General features: G+C 44.2%; 1 protein-coding gene across 1 annotated transcript in view; it reads left to right on the top strand.

The window, feature by feature from the left end:
• Nucleotides 1-27522, top strand: part of NELL1 (neural EGFL like 1) — a 6602686-nt gene that overhangs the window by 6312000 nt on the left and 263164 nt on the right. Inside the window, exon 17 of the mRNA XM_069623485.1 lies at nt 15812-16005. Coding sequence (XP_069479586.1) covers nt 15812-16005 — 194 coding nt within the window. The remainder of the gene's footprint in view (nt 1-15811; nt 16006-27522) is intronic.

The following is a 27522-nucleotide window of genomic DNA, read 5'->3' on the forward strand; positions in this document are numbered from 1 at the left end:
AAGCGCACCATACCCGGGAGTAACAGGGCACGGCAGGGTTATGCACAGCTTAGAAGGTTACATAGTGTATCAAGTACAAAATACAGATAGTCAAAATTTCACAATAGATACAACAATAAACAATATACAAATGGTCAAATTTCACAGCAAGGACGGGGCTATTTATAACGTAGTATACAGACGTCTGCAGAAATTTACAATCTTAAGAGGCAGACCATGCTGGAATGCAATAGTGTCAGATGAAGCTAGTTCTCGATCAGTTTGAGGTGGGTAATGAGGTTCTTTCTAAAGTGAGGGTAAGGGAGGTCTGCTCTCAGCTCATGTGGCAGGGAGTTCCAGAGTTTAGTGGCTTTCACAGGAAAACTGTTCCCGCCGATCTTGGAAGATTTGAATCTGGGTACTAACAGGCAGTTAGTATTAATGGTTCTAGCAGGTCTGCTGGAAGTTCTTCTGGATAATTTGTCAGTTAAGTAACTAGGTGCAGCATTGTTCAATGCTTTGTGTGTCAGGGAGGCTATTTTGATTGTATTTTGTTGTGGGTGGATAACCAACTGTATTGGCGTCTGATTGCAGTCATGTGCACTATTTTATTGATGCCCAGTGCAGCTCTGAGGGCGTTATTTTGTAGTATTGGGAGTTTTTGGATACTGGCTTTATTGGCACTACTGTAGAGCGCATTGCAGTAATCTAATTTTGAGAGGATTAATGCTCTTGCCAATATGATAGAGCTATCATTGGAGAGGAAGGGCCTACCTGCTCTAATAAGCTTGCACGTGTAGGCTGTCATATATGCCAGAGAATTCAGTTGTCTATTGAAGGAAATTGTGGGGTCCAGGTAGAAACCAAGGGTTTTTAACTCCTTCGAGACTGTGGTCATGTTGCCATCAATGATGAAGAAGGCGTATTCCTGACCTAGTTTGTGGATGTTGGAAGGGGTGCGAGGATTATCAGCTCTGTCTTGTCATCATTCAGGCATAAGCCATGAGTGGACATCCATGCCTGAATGATAAGGTAGATTCTATTCACCAACGCCAAGTCCCTGCCATGATCCCCAGAAAGTGGGAGGAGAAACTGAGTGTCATCTGCGTAATTAGTATAGGTGACACCTATAAGATCCAAATCATCGAACAATGGTTTGGTGAATATGTTGTACAGAGTTGGAGAAACGCAGGAGCCCTGCGCAACCCTGCACACGATTGAGGTAGGGTCAGCAGCTGCTGAGAGAGAGAATACTCTGATGGCTCTGTCACTCAGGAATGATTCTATCCACTTGACATCGTCCCTGGAGAAATGGGCTGCTGTATCTAGATGCCTACAGAGGACCTTATGGTCCACCAGATCAAATGCAGCTGATAGATCAAGTAGCAGCAGTAGTGCTGTCTTCCCTTTATCTCTCAGCTCATCGATTGGAGACTTTAGGTCTATCAGTGCGGTTTCTGTTCTGTGTAATGGTCGGAATCCTGATTGTCTGACCCCTAGGAGTTTAAGCAGTTTGAGGTATTTTTGGATCTGCAGGTGTGCCACTTTATCCAGAATTCTGAGTAAAAATGGTACAGTGGTAATGGGGCCGTAGTTCGTGGCGATAAGTGGGTCTAAATTTTGCTTCTTCAGAAGATGGAGAACCCAAGATTGTTTGAGATTGGCTGGGACAGTGCCAGGGCGAAGGAGGTGTTGATCAGTTTGGAGATGAAAGGGGAAAGGTCTCTCGCTGCCTCTTTTATGATGTGTGCGGGGCAGACATCTCCTTTACAATTGGACCGTTTGAGTGAGAGGATGGTTCTTTCCACTTCGAGGATGGAAGTTTTAGTGAAACAGAATGTGTTATTTGGAGCAGCAATTTTGGGGAGAGTTGGTTAGTTGAGGCAACTCTGCACCAAAATGTGGGGTAGAGGTGGTTATTTGAGGTAAGTTTAGGGAGTCTTTTTTAGATTTTATTTTGGTTTGTAAAGTATTTATTTTATTGGTTAGGGCCTGTTGTATCTCTGAGCACCACGTTCTGATTTTTGATACAGATATCAGGTGTGGAAATAGGGGGCTCTAATTCTCTTAGTATTGTGAATAATTATTTCATACTAGATTTAGAGTTGGCAATACGTTCATTATATGAATTTCGTTTTGCCTGGCAGATTTCTTTTTTGTAGTGTGATGCCGTGAACGCTAGCTTCATTTTGTTCTCATTGGAAGGGCAGAGGCGCCAGTCGGTTTCACGTTTTCTTTTTAATAGTCCCAGGTCCTTTAATTGTGGACTGAACCACTTTTTAAGGTGTGCTTTGGCTTTAGTAGGTCTCAGTTTGAGGGGGGCGACTTTGTCCAAAGTAGAGAGCATGATCTTATTATATTCCTGCACCAATGTACTTGGATAGAGGTTATCTGGCAGTGAGTTTAGGGTAGGAAGAATATTCGGTAACATACTGTCCACTGTAATATTCTTTTTTAATCTGGCTAGACAGGGTGGCGCTACGAGAGGAGCTAGGATTGTGGGTCTGGTGGTGGAGAGTGTCAAGGATACGAGGGAGTGAGAGGGTGCTAGAGAGCGACCAAGATGGCCGCTCTGGTGTGAGCTCTGCCAGCGCATCACATTAATCCTGTAAAATAACGTGGATCTGGGGGCCATCTGACCCCCCCCTACGGTGAGACAGCTATCCCAACACGAGAGGCGTCAGCCGACACCCCCCCGGAAGACAGAGGAATTCCCTCAGCGGCCAGCCGGTGCGGAGTGGGAGAGAGGGGGAGGCCCTGATCGGCTGGAGCCTGCGGTGGCATTCTAAGCGAGGAACCGCGGGCGTGAAAGACGGTGGCGCGGGCAGCCAGGCTTTCTCTCGAGTGAGTAGCGGTGAGTCCTGTGGCCCCCCCGGACCCTGATGCCACGGAAGACCGAGCCTGAGAAGACTTGACGGGCTCGGGCCCGCGTGAAGACTGCCGGGGAGAGACCAGATCCAGTGGCCCCATCAGCGGAGGCAGAGAGGGCAGCGCGGCCTCGCGGGCTGAGTCAATATGGGACGACCCGGCTTACCCCCCACCAACGAGTGTCAAGCTGGTTCGGGGTCTACCCGGCCCCCCGGAGGTGAGAGTCCGGCCCTGGTGGGGCGTGGGAACGGCTGTGGCCAGGGGACGCCCGGGGAGGCCTGAAGGGCAGGTGAAAAGGAGAGAAGGAGGTCCGCACCAACAGTGCTTCGCAGCCTCCCCCTGTGGGGAGAACACAAACGAAACGCAGCACGACAAGGCCGGTGGGCTCCTGTGCCGGTCCGCGGGAGTCGGACGGCCATTATCAGCACTCGAGTGGGCCCCGTGATTCGAGCCCGCTCTGAAACAGCGTCGCATGCGGGGGGGCCACGGGCGGGTGGACAGTGAGCATTCTCCCACATGCACGCACGCAGTGTCCGGGGTGCCTCACCTCGCCACAGGAGGGCTAGAACAGGCGACAGAGATGCCCTGGAGGTGCAGCCCATTCCCCACAGGCATTACTTGGAGCATAGCGACTGGGCCGAAGACTGCCACTGGAGTTGAGCCCCCTCACGCTTCCCCCAGACAGTGCCGGAAGAAACATACAGCAGGCCACCCTGAGAAACATTGCAACCCCAATAAGGTCTAGCCTACACTGGCGAGCTAGCTACAGGATTGCCATAGCCGCCTCAACCCGAGCGGCAGATCACTGGGACTACCAACACTCACTTGGGAAGGCGACAAATAAGGAGGAAATTGGGCGATCACCCCAACACACTCGGCTCAATCACACCACCAACAATGAAATGGGGAAATCAGACAAGTCTCAGCGGAAGCTAACATTTGAGGCAGGAACCATAATGAAAGCCCCGAAAGCACACGAGCAGCAAGAGCAACCGGAGGAGAACATGCCCAGGGATGATGAACCCGCGCATAGCATAGACATTAAAGAAATCTTGCTCGAGTTAAAAGCGGGAATCGGCAACATAGACAGTATTCTGGACTCCCTGTCCACCAAAGTCGACCAGCTACAACATCGGCTGGACAAACATGGGGACAGGCTAGACACTGACGAACAACGTATCTCCGATGTAGAGGATAATATGGCCTCCATGTCCACTAAGGTTACAACATTGGAAACACAAATGAAAGCTGTCATGACCAAAAACGAGGACCTAGAAGGGCATTCACGCCGGAACAACATTAGGGTCCTGGGGGTAAGAGAGCAGCAACCCACGAGAAAAATGGAAGACTTTGTTGAAAACCTGTGCAGAGAATTATTTGGAAGCCAAGCACTGTCCAATCTATTCGTGGTGGAGCGAGCGCACAGGGTACCAACCAACCGACCTGTTCCCAGAGGGTCCCCCGCCCGATTATAGCGAGACTGCTCAATTACAAGGACTGAGATACTATTCTTCGCCTCGCTAGGGAAAAAGGGAACCTGCAGTATGATGGGGACAACGTCCAATTTTTCCCCGACTTCTCCCCCTCGGTCCAAGCACTACGCAGAACGTTCACAGGAGTGAAACGACGACTACAGGACAACAAATTGACGTACTCCATGCTCCACCCTGCCAAATTGCGGGTTCAACACGATGGCAGATCACAATTTTTCAACACTCCCGAAGAGGCAAATTTGTTTCTCAATAAACTGGGGTGCAAACAAAATATAGACAATTCAAGATCACTAAGGAGAGACCGAGCAAATGGTGACCCACCCTGAGGCACATCCAAACCTGGAGGCCGGCTACCCTGCACCGCTCAAAATGATCCCCCGGATTCAGGAAAACAACATTAGAGTTAAGATGCGCTGGACCTCGGGAGTTCCTTTGCGCCCAGGTGCCGCTAATTTATGTTAGGGGACATTGGGGGGGAAAGCTAATGGGCGAGTTGGGGTTGCCTATGATTGGGAGGGGAAAGGGTTCATGTTATGGAAGCGTACTTGTTGGGGGGGTCGTACCTCCCCCGGCCGCCACCTGGAGACACCCAAAGAAAGCACTGAAGAAGTCCCGCAGTTCAGAACCCGAAGATTCAAACAAAATAACTGGGTCACTGCGCAGCAAATTAAGTCTGACATTTTGGGCAATAAACAAACAAAATTTTACCATCCACAACATTCAAGCTTGCCACATGGAACATTAAAGGGGGCAATAACCTGACTAAAACCAGGAAAATGTCACAATACCTCCGGTGGCACAAAGTGGTAATCGCCTTGGTTCAGGAAACACACCTCCTCCCCGGAACAGAGAGTCGATGGGCACGTGACTGGGGCTGCCACAGGTACTTTGTGTCCTATTCTTCATATGCTAGGGGAGTGGCAATCCTAATAAACAGAACAGTGAAATTCAGACTGATTGCAACCAAGAGCGATGAAGAAGGGAGGTCACTTCTGGTTCATGGCATTCTGGAAAATACAGAGTTTATTATTATAAATTCATACGGACCGAATACAGACAGTCATAATAACTTTGATTGGGCAATGACACACCTGGGAGAGACAAGATCCGTAACAATCATATGGGCAGGAGACTTGAACACCGCTCTCGACCCTCGGAAAGATAAATCGCACCCAACCTCTACAGAGCCTTCCAGGGCGGCTCTCCAGGTTCACGGGATTTGCAAGGCCTATGACTTCGTGGACATTTGGAGACGCCAACATGTCAAGACTCGTGACTTTTCATTCCAATCCTGGGTCCACCAAATGAGCTCCCGGCTGGATTACATCCTAGTGTCCACATACAGTTTAGATCAATGGTCAAACAGCCAAATACTGCCCAGATCCATGTCTGACCACTCGGCCGTCACTGTTGAATACGCCCCGCCAGATCTCTCGGAGCGGAGGAGGCACTGGAGGTTCAAGCCGGGGTCCCTGCAAGATCAGGTTTTTGCCGAGGAACTACGCACAGAAATTTTATTGTTCCTTGACATCAACCAGGGCTCAGTATCATCCGCCGGGACCCTGTGGGAATCTCTGAAATGCTACATCAGAGGGATTTGTCTTACCAAAGAACAAGGAATCCTGAAACTCATCAGACGTGAATTAGCACAGAGCGAGGCTAAATTGAAAGAGCTTGAACAATTACAATTAAACTCACCGGGACCGCAGGTGCTGGCATCGCTGAAGACCGAACTCGACAAGTTCAGAGCAGCGGCGGACAGAGAACTGAAATTCTTAGCGCAATGCCATCGAGTCCGTCAATACAGGGAGGGTCAGAAGCCAGGCGCCCTTCTTGCAAGGCTGATAGTTGCGGACCGTAAGCCTGCGCAAATTGAGCGGATTCGGAATCCCCAGGGCACCCTAGTGCATACCGAAAAGGAAATAGCGGAATCCTTCCGCAGCTTCTACCAGAACCTATATGGGACCAAATTCAGCACCTCCCAGAAGGAACTGTCACACTACTTGGCAGATATAGAACTATTTTGTGTGGAGGCCATGTTAAGGGAACCCTTAAACTCACCAATCACAATAGAAGAAATCCTCCTGGTCATTAAAGATCTACCAAGTACCCAGATGGGTTTATAGGAGAGTTCTATAAAGCATACACACCCATTCTTGCCCCACTATTACAACAGGTTTATGAGGAGGCGCTTGAGGTTGTATCACTCCCTCCGACCCTCCGAGAAACAAACATGATACTACTACATAAAGTTGGCAAACCACCGGAAGAATGCGACTCATACAGGCCAATATCTCTGATCAACTTAGATAACAAATATTGGCCAAGATCCTTGCTTCCAGACTCATCCCCCTGATGCCAGCAATGGTCCTAGCTGACCAAGCCGGATTTGTGCCAGGCCACAATACAACATTTGGTATAACACGCATGTTTGGGGTCATGGAGGCATTAGATCCCACACACCAAGCGGTGGCAGTCCTTTTAGACACCGAAAAGGCATTTGACTCAATCGAATGGCCATTCCTTTTTGAAATCCTACAGAGAATGGGCCTGGGCAAAAGGTACCTCCATCTAGTAGCCTTGCTGTATAATCAACCCCGCTAAAACGTTATCCTAGGGAAAACTAGATCGGGGGCAATCAACCTCCAGAGGGGGACTAGGCAGGGGTGTCCACTGTCCGCCCTGCTCTTTGCACTGGTGATGGAGCCACTAGCCTCAGATCTTCGGGCACGGCATATACAGAGAGGCCTGTCCTTCGGTCCCCATAGGCTAATAATCTCACTATACGCAGATGATATCGCCCTTTTTATACGTGACCCGTTAACAAACTTAAATCCAGTAATAAGCGATATAATAACATTCGGCAACTTCTCCGGATTAAAGGTCAACCACAGTAAGTATGTCATATTCGCAGACCCAACAATTCCAAGATGACTATGGCTTCAAATGGGAAAACTCTAATGTGCGCTACCTGGGCATCCACTTAGCCAGTGATCACCAACCTTGTTCCAAGATAACTACGGCAAAGTGTTTCAATCATTGCAGGTGAAAGTGGAGAGATGGAAATCATTACCACTCACTCTATGTGGTCGGGTTTCGCTGGTAGAAATGGTGATACTCCCCAAACCTCTTTATTTATTTGTAAATATCCCTCTCCTAGCGCCCCAAAAACATCTCCAACGACTACGGAGCATGATTCTCGAACTGCTTTGGGTGGGTAAACCAGCCAGAATAGCCTATAAGACATTAATTCAGCCAGTTAAAAAAGGTGGGGTAGCTCTTCCCGACGTAGAACGATATTACTGGGCAGCACAAGTCGAATTTCTGGGGCACTGGTATGCTACTCAATTCATTCGTCCCCATGTCCAACTTGAGCGGGCCTTGGCATCCCCGAATCTGCTCAGAGCCGCGATTTTAGGCACGACACAAACCCCACACCACTCCCTAAACCCGATGTTCACCACCATTACCATATGGAAAAAAATAGCGCTGAAATCCAAAGTCCAGACCAGGTTTTCTCCCCTACTTCCGGTAAAATCCAGTCCCGGGGTCCCGCTGTCCGCGGAAAAAGTCTATTTGACATGGCTGGACAAGCTAAAATGTAAGTGTATAGGAGACCTCTTCATAGACGGGCATTTCCTTACCCCCCAACAGGCCAAAACTTGCGGGGCCTCCACTGCCCTAGACACATTCATCTACTTCTGCCTCAAAGGCACCTTACAAACCATACTACCCTCGTTTCCCCACCAGCCCAAGACCTGGCAGCTACTCCACGGGGTTATTGAATCACAGGGGGAAGGTAAGCTGGTCTCAATGCTATAAAAGTCTGTCATAGCAGATACCGCCCGAACCCGACAGCATCTAGGGGGCGATGGGAAAGAGCGCTCCAGGCCCCATCCCAGATGAGGACTGAGATTATATTTTAACACAGGCGCAGAGAGTATCACTAAACACGAGATACAAACTAATTCACCTGAAATTCATTCACCAGGCATACCATACCCCTGCCAGAATTCATCACTACCATCCCGCGACTCCCCCACAATGTGGCCGTTGTGGTAATCCGTCAGCGGACTTTATCCATCTCGCATGGGCCTGTCCACCGATACAACACTTCTGGGTTTCAATATTGGAAAAAACATCAGCAATTGTAGACACACTCATCGAACCAGACCCCAAGATTACTCTATTAGGGCTCACTAAATACCTCCCCCATGCAGTACGCAAGCTGGGAGGGCCGCTGCTATTGTTGGCACGTAGAAGAATAGCAATGGCCTGGGGAAAAGGACCTATACTTACAGCTCAGCAATGGCTACAAGACGTATCATATTGTCACGACACAGAGGTGAACTTCATCAAACTTCTCCCCCTGCATGCTCGACCTCCCGACATCTGGGGCCCATATATCGCTTATTTGTTGTCCACCGAAAGCAAAGACTCATCCAGAAGTGCAACCCCAGAATCCCAAAAGGGTCCCAAAGACACACGTCCCAGTACGACTGCTGTACTCAACGGCGGAATTTTACTGACTCAGGCTCGGGTGTGGGGAGTGAACAGGAGGAGAGGGGGGGCGGGAGGAAGGGGAGGCGGGTGCAAAGGTACAGTCACTTCCATGTATGTTTGGTTATGACTTTGTTTTTTCTGTTTTGCAAATACCAAAAATAAAGTGTCAAAAAAAAAGGATATGAGCGAGTGGTCAGTCCAGGATAGGGGAGAGATAGAGGTGATAGTGGCTGAGCAGTTGTAGTCAGCTATCCAGTCCAAGGTTCTGCCCTTGATATGGGTAGGGGCATTCACCTTTTGTGTTAGTACTAATGTATTGAGTTAGTTTGCTATTTGTAGGGCCTGTTTATCCGAGGGATCATTAAGGCCTAAGTTAAAGTCACCAAGATACAGTACTTGGGAGGTGGGTTTGAGATCACTGGTGAGTATGTTATGCAGGTCCTCCTCAAATGTGCCAATGGGACCAGGAGGTCTATATATTACATGCATGGTAAGTGATTGGGAATTATTTAAGGGTAATTTAATAGAGAGGGATTCGCATGATAACAGGTATTGTGGAGCAACTATTCTCATAGATATATTCTCTCTGATATGATAGCTATTCCTCTGCCTCAGGATCCACTTCTTTCTTGTCTAGAAATAGTATACCCTGCTGGGACGGCTAGTCGAGAGTGCCGGTGCTGCGTCATTATGTAGCCAGGATTCCGTTATGGCTAGGAATTCTAGACTGTCTTCTGTGATTAGGTCGGCTATGTCAATGACATGAGCCACCAGAGACCTAGAATTAAGGAGAGCTCCTTTAAGGGATTGATTGTCTGCTTTGATTTCAGTTAAGCAGGAGGTAGGGCTGTTGGGAGCAGAAGCTTTGGAGAGGTGTCTAGTAGTATAATTGTCAGAGGCGCAGGAGGTGGAATGGGTGGCAGGCCTTGTGACTGTGGTGGGTGTCGTAATGTGGGCGCAATTGGTTTTCTTGTTAGAAGGTTGTAGAGATCTAGTTAGAGGCTCGTAAATTTGGGGAAGTCTGGCACGTATTTAAGATTTCTATTGGGTGTGGTGCAAGGGACCATAGTGTAGTCTCCTGAGGACTGGTGATTAGAAAGGGCAAGACTACTGGGCATGAGCACCATGATAGCAGGGTTGAATGGGAGGGAACTGTTCTCATCTTTGAGGGTTCCATTAGGATTGATTGCTAGGTTAAAGATCAGTTGTAGGATGATTAGTAGCGTGGGGATGTAGAAGATGCTATGGCCTGGCATATTTAGCAGTGAGCTGTGAGTTGTAATAGGCAGATTCGACTTATGGCTGAGTCGGTCTAAAGCACAAAGTGTAAGGTGAAACAGAGGCTCTCAAGCATAGGCAATCACAATAGGCAAGGTTAGCTTATAGCTAAGTAGGCCTAACACACAGTGTACAGGTGAGCAGGAGGCTCTCAAGCAAAGGCAGTTCACAATAGGCAAATGTAACTTATAGTTAATTAGGCCTAAAGCACAGTGTACAGGTGAGCAGGAGGCTCTCAAGCATAGGCAGTTTACCATAGGCAGATTCAACTTAAGGCTAAGTGGGTCTAAAAGCACAGTGTACAGGTGAGCAGGGGGCTCTCAAACATAGGCAGTTCACCATAGGCAGATTCGACTTAAGGCTAAGTGGGCCTAAGAGCACAGTGTACAGGTGAGCAAGGGGCTCTCAAACATAGGTAGTTCACAATAGGCAAGTTTAACTTATAGCTAATTGGGCCTAAAGCACAGTGTACAAATGAGCAGGGGACTCTCAAACATAGGCACCTAAAGCACAGTGTACAGGTGAGCAGGGGGCTCTTAAACATAGACAGTTCACAATAGGCAGATTCGACTTAAGGCTAAGTGGGCCTAAAAGCACAGTGTACTGGTGAGCAGGGGGTTCTCAAACATAGGCAGTTTACCATAGGCAGATTCGACTAAGGCTAAGTGGGCCTAAAAGCACAGTGTACAGGTGAGCAGGGGTCTCTCAAACATAGGCAGTTCACAATAGGCAAGTTTAACTTATAGCTGATTGGGCCTACATCACAGTGTACAGGTGAGCAGGGGGCTCTCAAACATAAACAGTTCACAATAGGCAGATTCAACGTAAGGCTAAGTGGGCCTAAAAGAAGTGTACAGGTGAGCAGGGGGCTCTCAAACATAGTCAGTTCACAATAGGCAAGTTTAATTTATAGCTAATTGGGCCTACAGGACAGTGTACAGGTGAGCAGGGGGTTCTCAAACATAGGCAGTTCACAATATGCAAGGGCAATATAGCTGGGTATGCCAAGGGCATGATAATTATGAGTGAGCGGGGTCCCAGGGTATGTCACAAATTATACTGCGTGGAGACAAGAGTGCTAGGGATATGACGCATAACACTAAGACTCATGCAGTTGGGACAGTGAGTATTTTTAGCTGGCTACTGTGGGGCAGTGCGAGGGGAGGTGTGGATATTGATCATGCAGACTGGAATAGAGCCAACCTTTGCAGGCCCTAATATTAACTATGCTAGAAGGTCTATGCAGCCATAATAGGCCGGTATGATCTAGCCAGTTCTTCCCATACTAGAAGCTTACATCTTCGTTTGAGCAATGGGGATACGGGTGCAGTGATAGACATACAATGTATTAGATGAAGATCCATACCTCAAGCATGTTAAGCTCGGAATAGGGTTTTCCTTCCGCTCCAAGACACGAACAGTTGTGATTCATAGGAAGAGAGAGTAGCAGTTATTTTCATTTCTGTGGGTAGGGAAGATGGCTGAGGTTGTTGTTTTGAGAGGGCTTACTCTGTGGATGGTGGGAGATTCTAGGATGCTGAATCTTTAAAGGTACACAGATATCTGTGGCATTCCTGCTAACATTGTATTGGAGGGAGTGTGGGTTTCTTGGTATGGTGTCCCAGGCCAAAACTGGGAGAGTTTATTTGCAGATTGCAAAAACATGTCTCATTTTCAATGTCCAGTTTTCATTGTGGTACATTGTGGAGGACATAGTTTGGGCTACATCAGTACAATATCTTTTCAGATGCCATTGAAACATAAGCTGCAAGCATTAATGGAACTATTTCCATATGGAAAGATAATCTTTTCACACATACTTCCTAAGGCAGTATGGAGATGCACCAATGTGTTTTGTACCCAACAAGAAGCAGGAAGGTGCCTTGCAAACAAAGGGGTATGTTCATTTTTGAATGGCTTTTGGATGACATATTTTCCAAAGAGAAACATTGTGCCAGATGGTGTACATAATTTTCTGATGGATGGCATGACTTTCACTGATTTTGGTAATTAAATGTTTCTCCAAAACGTTCAAAATGCACTCAGAAAATCCCTGTGAAAATAATGTGGACTGCAAGTGAAAAGTAGTTGCAGGAAAAGAAAAACTAAAAAGCCCCTAAAAAAATTCAAACTGAAAATAAAAACAAATAAAATGTTCTTCTCAGAGCCACCCCTAAAGATTAAATAACATTGTATTTAATTTCGCTCCCACCCCCTTCAATTGGGCGATCTCTCCATGGACACCACAATTGTCCACAGACGGCACGTGCCATATCCAGGACTTTTAATGGTGTAAGGCATGGAAATGGGGCTGTGCAGCCCAGGTCATTAGCTAATAAGGTTTCCTGGTGTGTTATACAAGAAGAGAGTCTTGCAGAAGCTTTGTTTTCTGAGTGGACTGCAGATGGCTATGGCTATGGCTATGTGTTTGAGGAGGCAGAGTGTATGGATTTTGGGGGACAAGTGGATCCATTGGCTGAAGGTGTATGCTCAGCACTGTGGAGTGGCTGAAAATCTTGCATTTGGTGATGTTCATGTAGAATGGTATGGTGTGCCCAGCATGAAGTGTGTGGACTTGCTCCCATTTTGTGTAAATATGGTCACACTGAAACATTCATACATTATCATTGTTCATTGTGGAGGGAACAGTTTAGGGTATGTGACTGGCACTTCACTGCAATTTGCAATGAAGGAGACATTTGGCAAATTGAAGCAAATGTTCACCAATTCAAAACTGATTTTCTCTTGCATTGCCCAGAGACAGATTTGGATGTGCTTGAGTTAATTTGGTCCAAAAATAGAGAAAGTGATGTGCAATGTCAACAAAGCTGTGTGTTTGCATTTTTGGGAGATGTTGGCCCGACACGTCTTTCAATAATGAAAATGCTACATTTTACATTGCCAACATTTTCCACAGAGATGGCGTACATCTTACTAATGCGGGTAATCAGATTTATCTGCAAAACATTCATAATTCTTTGAAGCAGTTTTTGTAAATATGCAAAGTATTTATCAGTAGGTGCAAAACGAAATACATGGAAATACCAGGAAAACAAAATTCCTACTTTTTTGCAAGTTTAAAGAAATAGTTCAGTTTAGTAACATGTTTGTCAGTTTACTTTAAAAATTGAAACAAAATTACAAAAATAAAAATTAAAAAAAGATTATTTTCAGAGCCACCACTTTCCCAAGGAAAAGAGTTACATATTGTTGATTCCACCACCAGATACATTTTTCTGATGTCGACAGACTACTAAGCTGTATGCGGACTCCACAGGCTGTGTAGGAGCCTGTAACATTTTTTGTTACTTTGATTTTTCAACTGTGAAAGGTGGCTCCTAAAGGAACAGTTTTTTTGTGTTTTTTTGTGTTTTATATTATTTTGGGCTTTTTTTCCCCAGGAGCGACAAGAGAGGGGTGGTAAGTGGCACCAACCACAGGGACGAAGGGACAGGTGGAGAGAGGGAGTTGGGTGGGCCTTAATCAGGTAGGTGACAGTGTTTCTTGTGTTGCTTGACACTGGCCTCGAAAGAACTCTGAAACTGCTCCCCCCTACAGAGCAGTGTGTTGCTGTACTTATTTATGGCCACTGAGGCCTCCGCTGAGACCCGCTGCCCCACAGCAGTGTCCCTTGTGGATACAGGAGCAGATGATGAGAATAAGGTAGTGGGCGTCAGCCTAGTCGTCCCTTAGAAAGGTATGTCCTTTGGCACTGCTCGCTTGTGATTGGACTTGAGGTGGTGCCACATGGAGGTGGTCCCTTAGGAGTGCAGACCTGATTTTCCGCAAATGAGTACAACCTTGTACTCAGTGCATTGAACCTTGTTTGCCCGAGCCTTTGGGACACCCCCAATGGTGGTAAAGAGCTGGCACACCCAGGACTCACAAAGGGAGCTGGAGAGAGGAAATTGCAGTACCTCATCTTCATCTTCCTTGTGGTCCTGTTCTGTATCACCACGCCTGTTCCCCTCTCCAGGCCCTCCGGATGGTGGTGGTGGGGGAATTGCAGTTGCAATAGCAGATTCCATTGTGGTCTCCAACAAGCACAGACAAAACAGCAGGTCTTCTCTACTGGACAGCCAAATTGAGAATGAGGAGCAGTAATGGGTGGGTCCCTCCAGAGGGGCTGTCCGCACACAGTGCAACTGTCTGTGCAATATCGAGCCAGAAATGGCACTTTTAAAAGTTGCCAGATCAACTAAGACACAGTCTAGGAGCTCTGCCAGTGTAACATTTCAGCTTGAGACACCCAGGATTGGCCTAAAATGCAGTTTTTTAAACTGTCCAGTGGTACGGACACTGTCCGCGAACACCTCTGTTGTGACAGGTGGGTGCAGTCATATGATGACGTTGTCGAACTTGGAATATGACGTCTCACCTGCGGACACCTATTGGGCGGGCAATGATATATGCATGGGTGCCAGTGCTCGCAAGACAGGGGCAGAGACCCCAAACTAATTAAAAGTGTGATACATGTCTGGACAGGCGCAGTGCCCGGGGCACAGTGAGATGTGGTGTCAATGCGTACAAGTGTCCGCAGGACAGGGGCAAAGTTTACGTCACATTATTTTTCACGAATGTCATGAAATGAATAAAATTATTATTTAATGTGTCCATTCTTGATCATAACTTCATTCATCAGTTAATTCCGTGAATTTGGAGTTGTGGGCTGTCTGGGCACATCTTCAGGTTCACTAACATGTCTATCGGGCCTGCTTCCTCCTTCCCACTATGTACTTTGAAAAGAAAAGCATGTTATAGTGATATTTGAACAGATTTGAACAAAGTTTGTTTAAAAAAATGTATTGTATACAATTACACCTGTTTTCTTCACTCATTTTGTCATTGGGGAAATGTTCCTCCAACCAGTCCAGTGTGCTTAACATTTCTTTTAAAAGAAAACAATAGTACTATTTCTTATACATTATGTATACATAACAAATGGTAATTATAGAGAAAGAAATACAGTGTACGTACTATTTTCTAAGAGCTTCTTCTGGAATAACTGCCAGGTGCTTCTCAGTGTGTAAGCAAGGTTCCACTGAGGTGGTACTATTAGGTGTACAGTTAAGCTTTGTGCTTGGTGCATTCCATTATACTGTGCACCCCATGAAAACATACTTGTGGTTTCTGAAGAACAGAATTCATATAACTGTTTATTTTTGAATGTATTACATATATCTCTTATTGGTTCATGTATATGTCTTTGTAAATAGCAGGATATATCATTGTCCAAAGTCAGCGGACATGCGCGTGGTCCGCAGACTCCACAATAATCACAATGAGGGCAGAGGGGGGGGGTCAGTATGATGTAAGGAACATGTAGAAAATTAAGGGTATCCTGGTAAAAACCCACAACCACTTGTAAGGACTTGATGTACTGGGTGTTAGTTTTAGCAGTGCATGGTGGTGGCGTGAGTTCAGTTTGCTTACCTTACCATAACTGGAGGTTTTCTGGGGGTTTTTGATTTTACTTGTAACCATAGCATCCCTTTAACTATGTGTTTCCATTAATATATACACTATAGTGTTTAACATCCCCAAATTGTCCTGCAAACAAATGTATTAGATCATGGGGGCAATCTATTGTTGTGTTGCTCACAAAGATGTCCTCTGCTTTCAAGATAAAACAAGCATTGGTCTCTCTGTAATCTTAACTAACAACTCTGTAAACTGACTGTTTCTTACAGACATTGATGAATGTGCCTTACGGATCCACACGTGTTGGAACGACTCTGCCTGCATAAACCTGGAAGGGGGGTTTGACTGCCTTTGTCCCTCAGGTCCATCCTGCACTGGAGACTGTCCACATGAAGGTGGTTTGAAGCGTAATGGGCAGGTGTGGATTTTGGAGGAGGATAGATGTTCTGTTTGTTCCTGTAAGGTAAGGGTCATACAATATAAGACATTCAAACTTTTTGTCACAATATAAGTTTTCCCCAAAAGTCTCTATGTTGTTTGTTGTTTAATCATAATACCATTATAAATAGTTATAAAATGTCACATGGGTTGCCTCAAACACTCACCAAAAATCAAGGTAAACTATTTTGACCATGTTTTCTATACATCTCTTTCTTCACTTGTAACAGTGTGCGAACTTAAAAATGGAATATTGTAATTATTTATATTCTAAAACATAATCAGTAATGACAAAATAATTCTCCAGTCTTTGTCACAATCATATCAATGGCTCATTGATAATCAACAATGTTTGCTAATCAAAATGATGAAAACATGTTGCAATCAGAGTGGATTAATTGATTTAGTTGGAATATTATTATTAATACTATTACGGAATACTGTGATGTTCACTCTGAACTTAAACTCTGACAGTTTACCCAATATTCAATTATCAGCATAGTGTCACACAATTTTGATTTCCAGATCTACAATCCCATTTACAGAAATATACTTTCCGTCAAAATGTTCTCATAGAAGTGGTTTGAGAGGTATTGTTTGACTTTCCCCACTTCCTAGGTTGAGTTTATCAAAGGTTTGTTTTGAAACATATATGTATTTACGTATTTACATACAGGGAAAAACAATGTTTTTTGACGAGAAATCAGATTTGGCAGAAAGCAGTGAGCTTCTTATAATGGGTTCAGTTTGATGGACATTATGACCAGGGTATGGAGGGGAGTAAATGGAAGAGCCACTGGTGAAATACATAAGTGGACATTGTGTATTGTCACTGCTTCCATAGGGTAGGCCCCTTGCCATGAGGCCAGGGAGGTGAGGCTGCTGCCTAATAGACCCCTGGAGGTGGTACTCAGCAGGTGGATCTCATGTGAGGGGAAGCCCCCTGTGCGACCAGTTATTACTATATTGGGAGAACACAGTATCCCCAACAATCATTTGACTTTAGACCCATTCCAGTAACTTTAACAACACCCCTTCCCTAAGAGGGGCCTGAGTTAGTCATCCTACCATTTCCCTAGAAATTATGGGGACTATGAAGAGCACAACTGACCCAAGGGAGATCAAGAGTTGAAATACATAAGACTAGGAAGAATAAGGAGGAGTTGAAAGATTTACTATAGACAACCACTGAGACAAATAAGATGCATGCAGCAATGCAGAGTGCCCCACAGAACCAACATGAGTGGTGTAGACAACTTGGAATAAGTACGCAGACAAAGAGGAGCAGCAGAGACATGAAGCATACTCTTTAGAACCACAATGAGCATTCCAGTTGTTGCCGGCTGCTCATTGGTCATTGTAAAGTAGAAAAGGAAGATAGACTCAGGAAGCATTTTTCTAGTCCTCCCTGGAGGAGCTGCAGGAGCCAGCACAGTGCAGTGAGGTAGAAGGAAGCAGCCCAGGATGATATGAAGGGAGCTGAAAGGACCAGTGTCAGTACAGACTGGAAGGAGCAGAAGGCGAGCTGGCAGAGAGAAGCTTCTGGTGTTCCTGAAGCCTAGGAAGCATGGGAAGCATGTGAAGGGAATACTGCGCTGCCCAGAGGAAGATTGAGACTTTGGTGTTTCTGGACAGTCCAGAACCCACTTCAAGGCTCTCTAGAGGTAGGGGGAGCACTCAGGCTGGCTGGTGGGAAACAAAGAAGAGGCAGTCAACATCTTCATAGTCACAGTACCTGGCAGGCAAGTGAACCAGATCTGTCCTGCAACAAGAGAAGCTTAAGGGCCTGAGACAAAAAGTGAGGGACAGAGGCAGGTTAGAGGCAAGTGAAAGATTTTAGCTAGAAGGCAGATGAGAGGTATGTTAAGAGGATATCTCAGATGTGAGCATGTGGGCTTTTAGTTTGGTTTTGAACAAAGAGAGAAAGATCAGAAGCAAAAGGGAGCACAGGCAAGGTGAGGAACCACAAGGGTAGGTGAGGAGGCAGAGCAGAGATTACAAGAATGCATTTAGAGTTGTATAGAGGAAGATAGATGCAGTGGTGCCTTATTCTGGATAGATTTGTGAACCAGGAGAAGACATTTTAATCTGTACCTGTTTTCCATCATCAGCCTGGTGATGGTACGAGGAGGTAGGTGTGATGTGAGGGAGTTCAAAGAGAGTCCTGGTTGCAGAGTTAATGATCTTGTCGAAAGGACAGAAAGCATAGTTAGGGAGACCAAAGAGGATGCAGGAACAGTAGTCCAATTTACATAAGGCATGAGTGGTTCGGAGATGCTTCGCGGTATTGAAAGGAAGGAGGTGCCCAATTTTCCTAATATTTAGGAGGTTAAGGTAAGCTGCTATTTCAGTTTTGGTGTTAAAACTAGAGAAAGTGTGAGAAGGGTCATAGATGATGCAAAGCTTCTAGCTGAGGAAGAGTAGGGGAGAGTGTCAGGTGGGACCTGGTTAGGCAGAGGAAGAGATGAGAGAGCATGTTTTGGTAGAGTTTAACATCAGAGAGTGCAAAGCCATCCAATATTTAATGGCAGAGAGACAGTTGTAAATTTTGATAGAGAGATCAGAGTAGAGTTCAGGAAAAGAGAAGACGATCTATGAGTCATCTGTGAAGATTTGGTATGAGATTACAAAGGAGGAGATTAGTGCCTCAAGAGTAGAGGTGTAGAATGTTAAGAGGAGCAGACCCAACACAGAGCATTTTGGCTCACCAACAGTTGGTGGTGTGGTTGCTCCAGGAGAAAGGCAATTGGTGAGGTGCAAGGTAGGATTCAATGCAGGAAAGGGATCAATCCCAAGAAGAAAGAGATTATTAAGGAGATCAGAGTGATCTACAGTCTCAAAGGCAGAAGACAGTTCAAGGAGAATTAGGATAGAGGATAGGTTTGCGTGTTTAGCAGAGACATGAAATTGGACATATTCATGAAAGCATTTTCTGTGGAGCGACAAGACCAGAAACCTGCTTGTGGGGTGTCTCAAATCTTTTGGATGTCTATGAAATTGGTAATACTGTTGAACACAACCCTTTTGAGCACTTGATAGTAGTGTGGAAGGAGAGCGAAATGGCAAATGTTAGATGTTGGTTTTGGGTCAGCCAGTGCTTTTTTAGGAGAGGGATTGCCATAGATGTTTTGAAAATTGAGGGAAATCAAGCAGAGTCGAAGGACAGATTGAAAAGTTCAGCGATGTGAGAAGCCACTAAAGGGGTATTAAGCTTGACTAGCTTAGGAACAACAGGGTCTGATGGGGCACAAGAGGGGTTAACCTTATTCAGGATAGATAGGACTTCTTCAGTATTAGTGTGACTAAAGGGGGACATAGAGGCAGAGGATGATGGTAGAGTAGGTTGAGTGTGAGGAAGGACATGAGAGAGGATCTATTTTTTTAAATATTTGCAGCAAAGTATTCTGCCAGGTCATTAGCTTTGAGAGTGATGTTGATAGTCATAGATGTAGGAGGAATGAGGAGTGAGTTTAGGGTGCCCTTTGGCTAGTGAGGTTGGTTGGAGTGAGAGTAAATGAAGGTGAGGTCAAATTCCATTTTAGCTCTATGAAGAGAGTACTTCAGGGCAGAGAGGTAGAGTTGCAGGTCCTCATGCAAGTGGATACGCCTCCATTTGAGCAGCAGCCAATGCATGTCTGTGCGGAGAGAGCATATGATGGGTGACCCATGGTTGAGAATGTTGAGTCTTTAGAGTGTAAGTAAGCAGTAGAAAGTGAGAGAAGAATGAGTCATATAGTAAGGATTGGAAGCTGTAGAAGGCAGTGTTGGTGGAAGTGGCTTCAGTTCTGAAGGAGTAGAGTGAGGTCTGAGGGAAAGGAAGGAAATGCAGAAGTTTTAAATGTTCTTTTAGTAATAGGTGAGACAAGTGGTGAGGAGAGGTCAGAGTTGTGGAAAGGAGATGTTGGTGGAAACAACTGAGTGATCATCTAGAGAAGTTGTGACAGTACAATTAGTGGCTGCGGGAGAGCTGGACATGAGTAAGAGATTCAAAGAGTTACCCCTTGTGTAGGTAGGTATATTATGGATAGAGTGGAGAGTATGGTCACTAAGAAAAGACTGAAGTTCTTTTTTTCTTGATTGATTTAGCTGATGTTACTCAACTTTTTCAATCATTAATTTCACAATCTTTCAAACAACTCAAACTAATACATTAATATCAAATTCATTTGTACAGCAACACAATATAACATTTAAAAGAAAAAACAACAACAATAATGTTGTGAATACGCATTCATTTGACTAGACATCCTTGAAATGGATTCATACTAAATAAAGTAAAAATTTGGACATACACGCCAAATCGATATCACATCATAAAATCGTACAATCGTACAATACAAATTCCATCTCAGATCAGATGTCATGCTGATTGCTTATGAATCTTAAAATACTCATGATGGCATTAATATTGAGTGCAGGTAATTCAACTGCTTAACCAAAACCTCATTCTGATCATTCAAATTCAAGGCATTCAGAAAATGAGTGTCAATACGGATACTCATAACAGTGGTTGCCAAAATCGTCGTCCACCTATTTTCTGGGCTTATGCTACCACAATAATCCATATGTTTATCACAATGTATCTTTCTCAGCTCCATAAGGGACAGACAATTCACAATTAGGTGTTCCAATGTTTCTTTAGCTAACAAATCAGAACAGAAACAACAGTAATTATCTTTAGGCTTAATGATTTTCCTCCGCTCCAACACATCTCATGTTAGATACAGATTTAAGTGTAAGCGTAGAATCGCAGTTCTGAATTTTGGTGAAGGAGCTCTGCACAAATATGTTTCTATATCTCTGAACTTTTTGGGAGCACACCAACCTTTGTTAAAGTCCTTATATGTGAGGCATTGTGTTCTTGTTTCAATCCAGTCCATCATATAAATCTTGTCTTTTGCTCGGTCCGGGTTTTTGATGAGAATGTCAGTTGTTAAATCTGCCTTTGCCAAGACTCCTATGATGTATTTAGTCAATTTCTGCACAAATTCATGTGATGAACACATCATGTAATTTGACAGTGTTGTCACAATAATATCATTCTTTGCAGAGAGTAAACACTTTTGAAATAAGGCACACAGGCGAAAATGATACACTGCCATTAACAAAGTGAGCCCCAACTCATAACGCAGCCATGGTACTGGGGTAGATTGAAGAACAGGTCTCGAAAATGTGGATTCTGATTTATTAAGATATGTCATTGAGATTATTTTATTAGTCTCCATTCCACATAGAATTGTACGAGTTACTTTCTGAAGCCAATACATTACAGCTGATTTAATGGAAAATGTACCAAATTGTTAGAGGATTAAACTTGCCTGCAATATGGCTGTGGTTAATTTGAGCTCAATTATTCTCAATTGTGAATTGGCATGTGGCATCCCATCAAACAACAGCCCCAGATATACATAGTTTGGAACAGTCTCTATAACGGCACTCTCAGTCTTCCAGTCCATCCTACTTCTATTCATATTTCTAGGTGCATAAACCACTATCTGGGTTTTTTGCAGATTAATAATTAATTCATTGTGATCAAGATAGACACTTAGTGCTGTCAATAGGTTTTGTAACCTTATTGGGGTCTTTGAAACTAGTATCAAGTCATCCACGTACCATACGGCCCTAATGCCAATCTCATTCATTCTTGGAGAATCCCAACACACATTCACAAAAGCTTGTTTCACATCATGGATGAAAAAATTGAAGAGTGCTGGAGCAAGAACACATCCCTGCTTCAGCTCGCTTGCTGTTGAAATTGTTGATGATAGCAGGCCCATCATGGACAACCTAATTTGTATTGTTGTGGCCGAATGTAAGGCATATATGATGTCACATAACGATGCCAGACACTCTGCATTGACCAACTTTGTCATTAGTTTTAATCTCGAGACTGAAAAAAGCAGAGTGCAAATCAACAAACGCAAAATAGATTGGTTGTTTTGAAGTGTGTGTCTGTGCTTTAAGGGCATTAAGGATGATCAGATTCACAGCCGTCCCCCTTCCGGCCACAAAACCCATCTGGATTGGATCGTGTTGTTCACACGTCCATGTCCATAAGATAAAATCTCTCAATATTAATCTTGAGAAGATTTTGCCTGGAGCATCGAGCAAATCAATTGGATGATAACTTGTGGCCGCACCGCGAACGCCCTTTTTGAAAATCGGGATGATCAACAACGAACGCTGAGACATTGGTAAGTTACGAGTGCTTAGGATCTTTTGACAGACATTATTCAGAATGAATGCCCATTGTTTTGGGTTCTGTTTGAACATAGATTTGTTCAAGCCATCAGGCCCTGCTGCACAAGATGAAGAAGACTTGTGTATGAGCTCTTCCACTATTTCCTCTGAGCACTCCAGCTTCCTTCCATGTTATAAAAAAGTAATTAATTAATATTGGAGAAGTAGTACAGAGAGGAAAGAGAGACGACCGTTGGAAGTACAGTAAAGAAAAAGTAAGCAAGAGTGAGGGGAGCTGGTGGGTGTAGTAGGAGGAAGGAATATAGGAGGCAAAGATGGTGAGTGGTAGGTAGACTTAGGGAGACGACTATCTGGGACTTGAAGGAACAGCAAAGTTTAAGAACTGAGTGTCTGAAAGGCACAATCATTAAGTCATTCCTGGGGAATAAGTCAGTGGATAGGAACTCTTAAATTGTTCCCAGCGAAGTTTAGATAGAACAGGGGTAGCCTTTAAGAAATCACCAGGAGCTAAACAGTTTTTTGGATGGTGGGGGTTGCCAATCTCTAGTTCCAGCTCAGGATCCAGGGATCTGGTTATATGCAATGCAAACAGGGGTCCTTTCTGTTCTGGCTCTCAGGCTGCTGTCATGCCCACTGAATGGGGTTCTAGAACTATGTGAGTATATTTAGGTTCTTCTCTACCAGTCTAAAGAGGCTTGCAAGTTGAGTGGAAAGCCTTGTTTGTCAGCAAGCATCAACCCCAATGTGCTCTATGCATGTGTAGAGCGCAGAGCTTGCCAATCCTTTGGCGACTCCTTCTGCACCTCAATGGCTGAGTGCTGTTGAAAGATCAACACTCAAAAAAGACATGCTAATTCATTCTTCCTTACGTCCAGGATGGTCCAATCGTGAATTAAAGAAGTGGTGGGAGACGGCCTATTTTATAGGGAGAAGTCCACAAGGGATTGTAGGAAAGATAACACGCCTTAAGGTATCCAATTCCTAGTCCTTGTGAAAAGTGGTCATTGTCTAGTTGCATCATACAGAGAGTACTTTGTGGTAAAGGACGTGTAGAAGACAAGAAGGAAGTAGAAACGGAAGATGGAATATTTCTGCAACTATGCTGAGCTCCCTCTAACTACACACTAACCCATCCCCTTTTCAAAACCTTAGCATCTATTTCTTGTTGAATCCTATTTCCCAGGACAGCTCCTTCTGACGGCTGCACTACTGGAGGGAGTTGTTACCCATCCTCACAAAGAATCAAAAGAGCTCTGGATGGCTATTGTCCTGGTGGTTGCAGCAAGACAGACAGTCGAGGGAGAATACACGCAGCCTGTGTATGGCTGGTTTGCCCTCACAGTGTTGTCATGTGTATTGTACAGATTAGATGTGGCTTTAATGATTAGGTACATTATCAACCACCTAACCCCAAACTAAGGTATGGTTTATATACAGTGAATAATTTGCTATCAGTGTGAAAGTGCATCATAAGTATGTGGTTTTGGAACAAAGGTGCAGACTTGGAATGCAGCCTCTGCACTGTAGGGACTTTGCTGTTATGGCATTTGTCAGACAGGGCATCTGTGACCTTTGAACCTGCTCAGTGCAATGAAGAGCATGTTCTGCAGATCAGGATTCTGATGAAATAGGGGACAGGTGCACACAATGCAAGGAGTTTGATGAAAGGGCATCTGGTTAGGAGAGCATCTTTTCTAAGATGGAATTACCCACATCATTTTATTATTAAACACATAAAAATGGCCAGGGGTTTTATACCCATGCCAGCAGTCAAACATCCACCATAATATTCATAGTAAGCCTGCAGTAGCAGCAGGCATGTTGCCTAGCAGGACAGCTCATTTCATCCTTTTTTTGTATGCCAAATTAGGATTGTGTTGGTAAACCAGACCTTGTATAATATGATAATGGAGATGTTTGGTTCTCATTTGATCAAATGTCAACCATTAGGATTTGCATTTGTCATCTAATCAGGTTATTGACTTACATGAAAACAACTTAAATGTATCGAAGTTAAGAGGATGGTTTTAAGAAAAGGTTTGACATTTTGGCAAATATTGCAAATTGCCTTAACTAAACCCTGAGCTACCCTATCGTACAGCCCATGAGCACACTGATGACATCACATATGGCTTCACTAATTACATCATCAAGGACATGACTGAAAACTAAAACATGGCCATGCATCAGCCACTATATATCCACCCAAAATATTCAAAATGTCTTGACTTCAGCCAAGCCCAGTGTTAACTCAACTTTCACAGCATGTCTGTGAGTCACTGGCCACGGGCTGTAGCCATGGGCACACTAGTCACACTGCCCTGGCATGGTCTTTGACCACACAAGAGGTTGTGCCTGGCCTTCCAAAACCAACCACCCAAAGCTTCCCAGTGACTTGTCAAGTTCCAAGTCAAACCCCATCCTTTTTTCATGATTGTGACGTAACACAACCCTGATAAGGTATTTGACGCAAACTTACCACACTGGACATCAGAAGTTGAAACCCTAGCACATGCCTAGTTGTGCCACCCTCATTCAGTCTTCTAGAGGCAATAGCATGCTGTGTGGATGATAGTGCCACCCCTGATCCTGAAAGGGACAGGTCTGATATATTGAGTTTCAGCTGGACTCCAACTACCATGACTGACACTATCCCATCCCGTCCTGCCTTCCTGAAAGCACTCTAAAAGGGTGGGCTGTGTTTTTGTTTCCCTTTCCATTTGTCTTCTGTATTTCCCTTCTATTCAGTTCCACTGACCCTTGTCCCACTTACCATTCAAACCTTTATGACTGCAATGTGTGGGGAGAGTTCAACAGCCAAGATACACCTCCCTGAAGAAAACTACAAAACAAGCACACAACCAGGCACAGATAAACAAACAAAAAAAAATATTACCACGAGGGACTATTTAAGATGTAATGCTTTCATATTTTCAAAGTCTTTTCATCCCTGACTGAGGAAGTAGTGAAATAACACAAAAGAAAACAAATACATGACTTTGATAGCCTGATGAAGGTATTTACTCATTGTTTTCTTATGGATCAACACTCTATTCAACACTGGAATAATGTCATAGATCAGACTGTGCTGTCAGAGTGAGATATGTTTCCATAACTGATTAATAACTTATTTGATGAGTATTTTATATGAAATGTAGCAATCAATCAATGTTTATGAAGACAGTCTATATCTGACGACTGAAACATATTTAAACTGATTTAATACCCTTTAAAAGTATGTGATACATTCTGAATATTAGCACACAATGGCAACAATATGACCTGATTTGGAAATGTACAGCAGATTTATTTAAGAACAGTAAAATGGTCATTTTGTTTCAAGTGGTAATTGAATGCAGGTGAACTGGATGGACCCAAGCTGGCCCATTTGACTGGGGGTCTCCAAACAGCCCTTTAAGATGAGAAGCAGCATCCTCGAGATAGATGGGGATGCAGATTCATAAACTTGCACCAAATAACTATGACAACTCAATAGTTTGGCAAGGGGAGTCCATTTAATGACAAGTACAAAAACGGGGAGTACAATGAACATCAGCAACCACACAATCTTCCTTCTCACTTCAACTTCACTTAATTTCAGAAAAAACACAGTATTTATATCAAAAACTTATCATCACTGACGGTCAATCTTAAAAACCTAACATGCAACGTGATCGCTTATAGGAAGGTAACTTTAACATAGGTACTATAACTGTATGTGGTAACGGGGAGAGGGTATTAGATAATTAATGTCAGGTGGAGCAACTAAGACCTTCCTTCAAAATGGCTACTATAAACGTCACTAAAAGTACGACGTCCCATTGGTTCTACTCAATATAGGACCCTAGATTACACGGTGCACTATGATTGGGTTGGCATCAGCCCCACTCATACTTTTCCACTTACATCTAGCAGCATGCAGAACAACCAGCTAGGTGCAGGGAGTTTGTCTGCACCCCAGCTTCCCTTCAATTATGTTACAATCATTCATCACCTCAGTGGTTATGTGTGAATTTCTTCTTTGTAGTTTGGGCTCGAGTTTGCTTCTTGGTCTGAGAAAGGTTAAGGAGTATGGGTATGGCAGAGATCCATACATAGATGTGAAAGTCTCATCCCTTCCTGCATGCCTTGTTACGTGATTAGGACACTGTGAAAATGGCCTCTTCTTCATGTATTTCCATTTATTTGATTTAATTCTGTCAGTCTTCTACCATCTGTGGCTTATCTTGACCTATCTGAACAGGATACTCTGTTCTTTTTCTCTTTAATTGTATCCACTGTTGGCATTTTTCAGCCCAATATGACCTTGGCTTCTTGGCATGGTTACCTTCAACTGGGTTTCTCTCTGTCTTAATTCTCGATTTGTTTGTTGCAATACTCTCCTCTTGAGACCTTTAGTAACCCTTGTTCAATTCTGCTCATGTGTGTAGTGGATTTTTCACTCATCTATAAAGTGCTATTGAGGTATATATGTATAGTTGGTGCTTGCCACAATCTATTTTACTACTAAGCATAAGCAAGCTTCACAATTTCTTTGCTTCTTGTGCTTTCTTGCATCTGTACACGTTTAAACTAACTGAATATCATCATCATGCACATGGCACATGTTTCTGCATTTTGACATCAACTGTTTCACCTTAGGCTCAAGATGTCACTTATCCATAGTATTTTGTCTCTTTGTGAGGCTTCTTAGGTCATTATATCTTTTATAGGTGTGTCAGTATGATTTTTTATGATGTCACCATTCATCTTCCTTTATCTTCTTGGCTTCTTCGGGTATTCCATTCTGACAAACGTCATTTTGTCTTGCCTGTAGATATGGTTTTCTCAATGGGCACCTTACTGTCCAGGTTTTCTTAGGTGTCGGTACTTCAATAGGTGCTGTTAATCTGATAGGCACTGGTCATAGCTCGACTGCGGCTCTCTGCTAGTTTTTCTGTTCTCCATACGTCACATATTTCGGCATGAACATACCTGGTACTACGGATGGGGTGGTTGCAGTGTGGATGGTGCTTGCCACTTTCTCTTCACTCCCCCCTTTGGGCGATTCATCAACCACTCTTACTTCTTTCTTTGCATTCACTTTTATTTCATCGTCTGGATCTAGACATCTAGATCTGCAGAAATGTTCCTTTGGGGTCCATATCTTTATGACTCCCTTCAAGCATCCTGCTGATCTTACGTGCTCATCTTTGTTCCATGTCATTAGTTGACATTCTCCACTTGGATTGAAATAGATCCATGTTCCCACATATTTTCTATGCTTCTTCAGATACCAACACTTTGTTCCTTCAGGTGCATAAATGCTGGCCTTCACAAAGTCTCTTATTTCTTCGTCAGT

The sequence above is a fragment of the Ambystoma mexicanum genome, chromosome 11, assembly GCF_040938575.1.
Source record: "Ambystoma mexicanum isolate Mex_15411 chromosome 11, UKY_AmexF1_1, whole genome shotgun sequence".
NCBI classification, from domain to species: Eukaryota; Metazoa; Chordata; class Amphibia; order Caudata; family Ambystomatidae; genus Ambystoma; species Ambystoma mexicanum.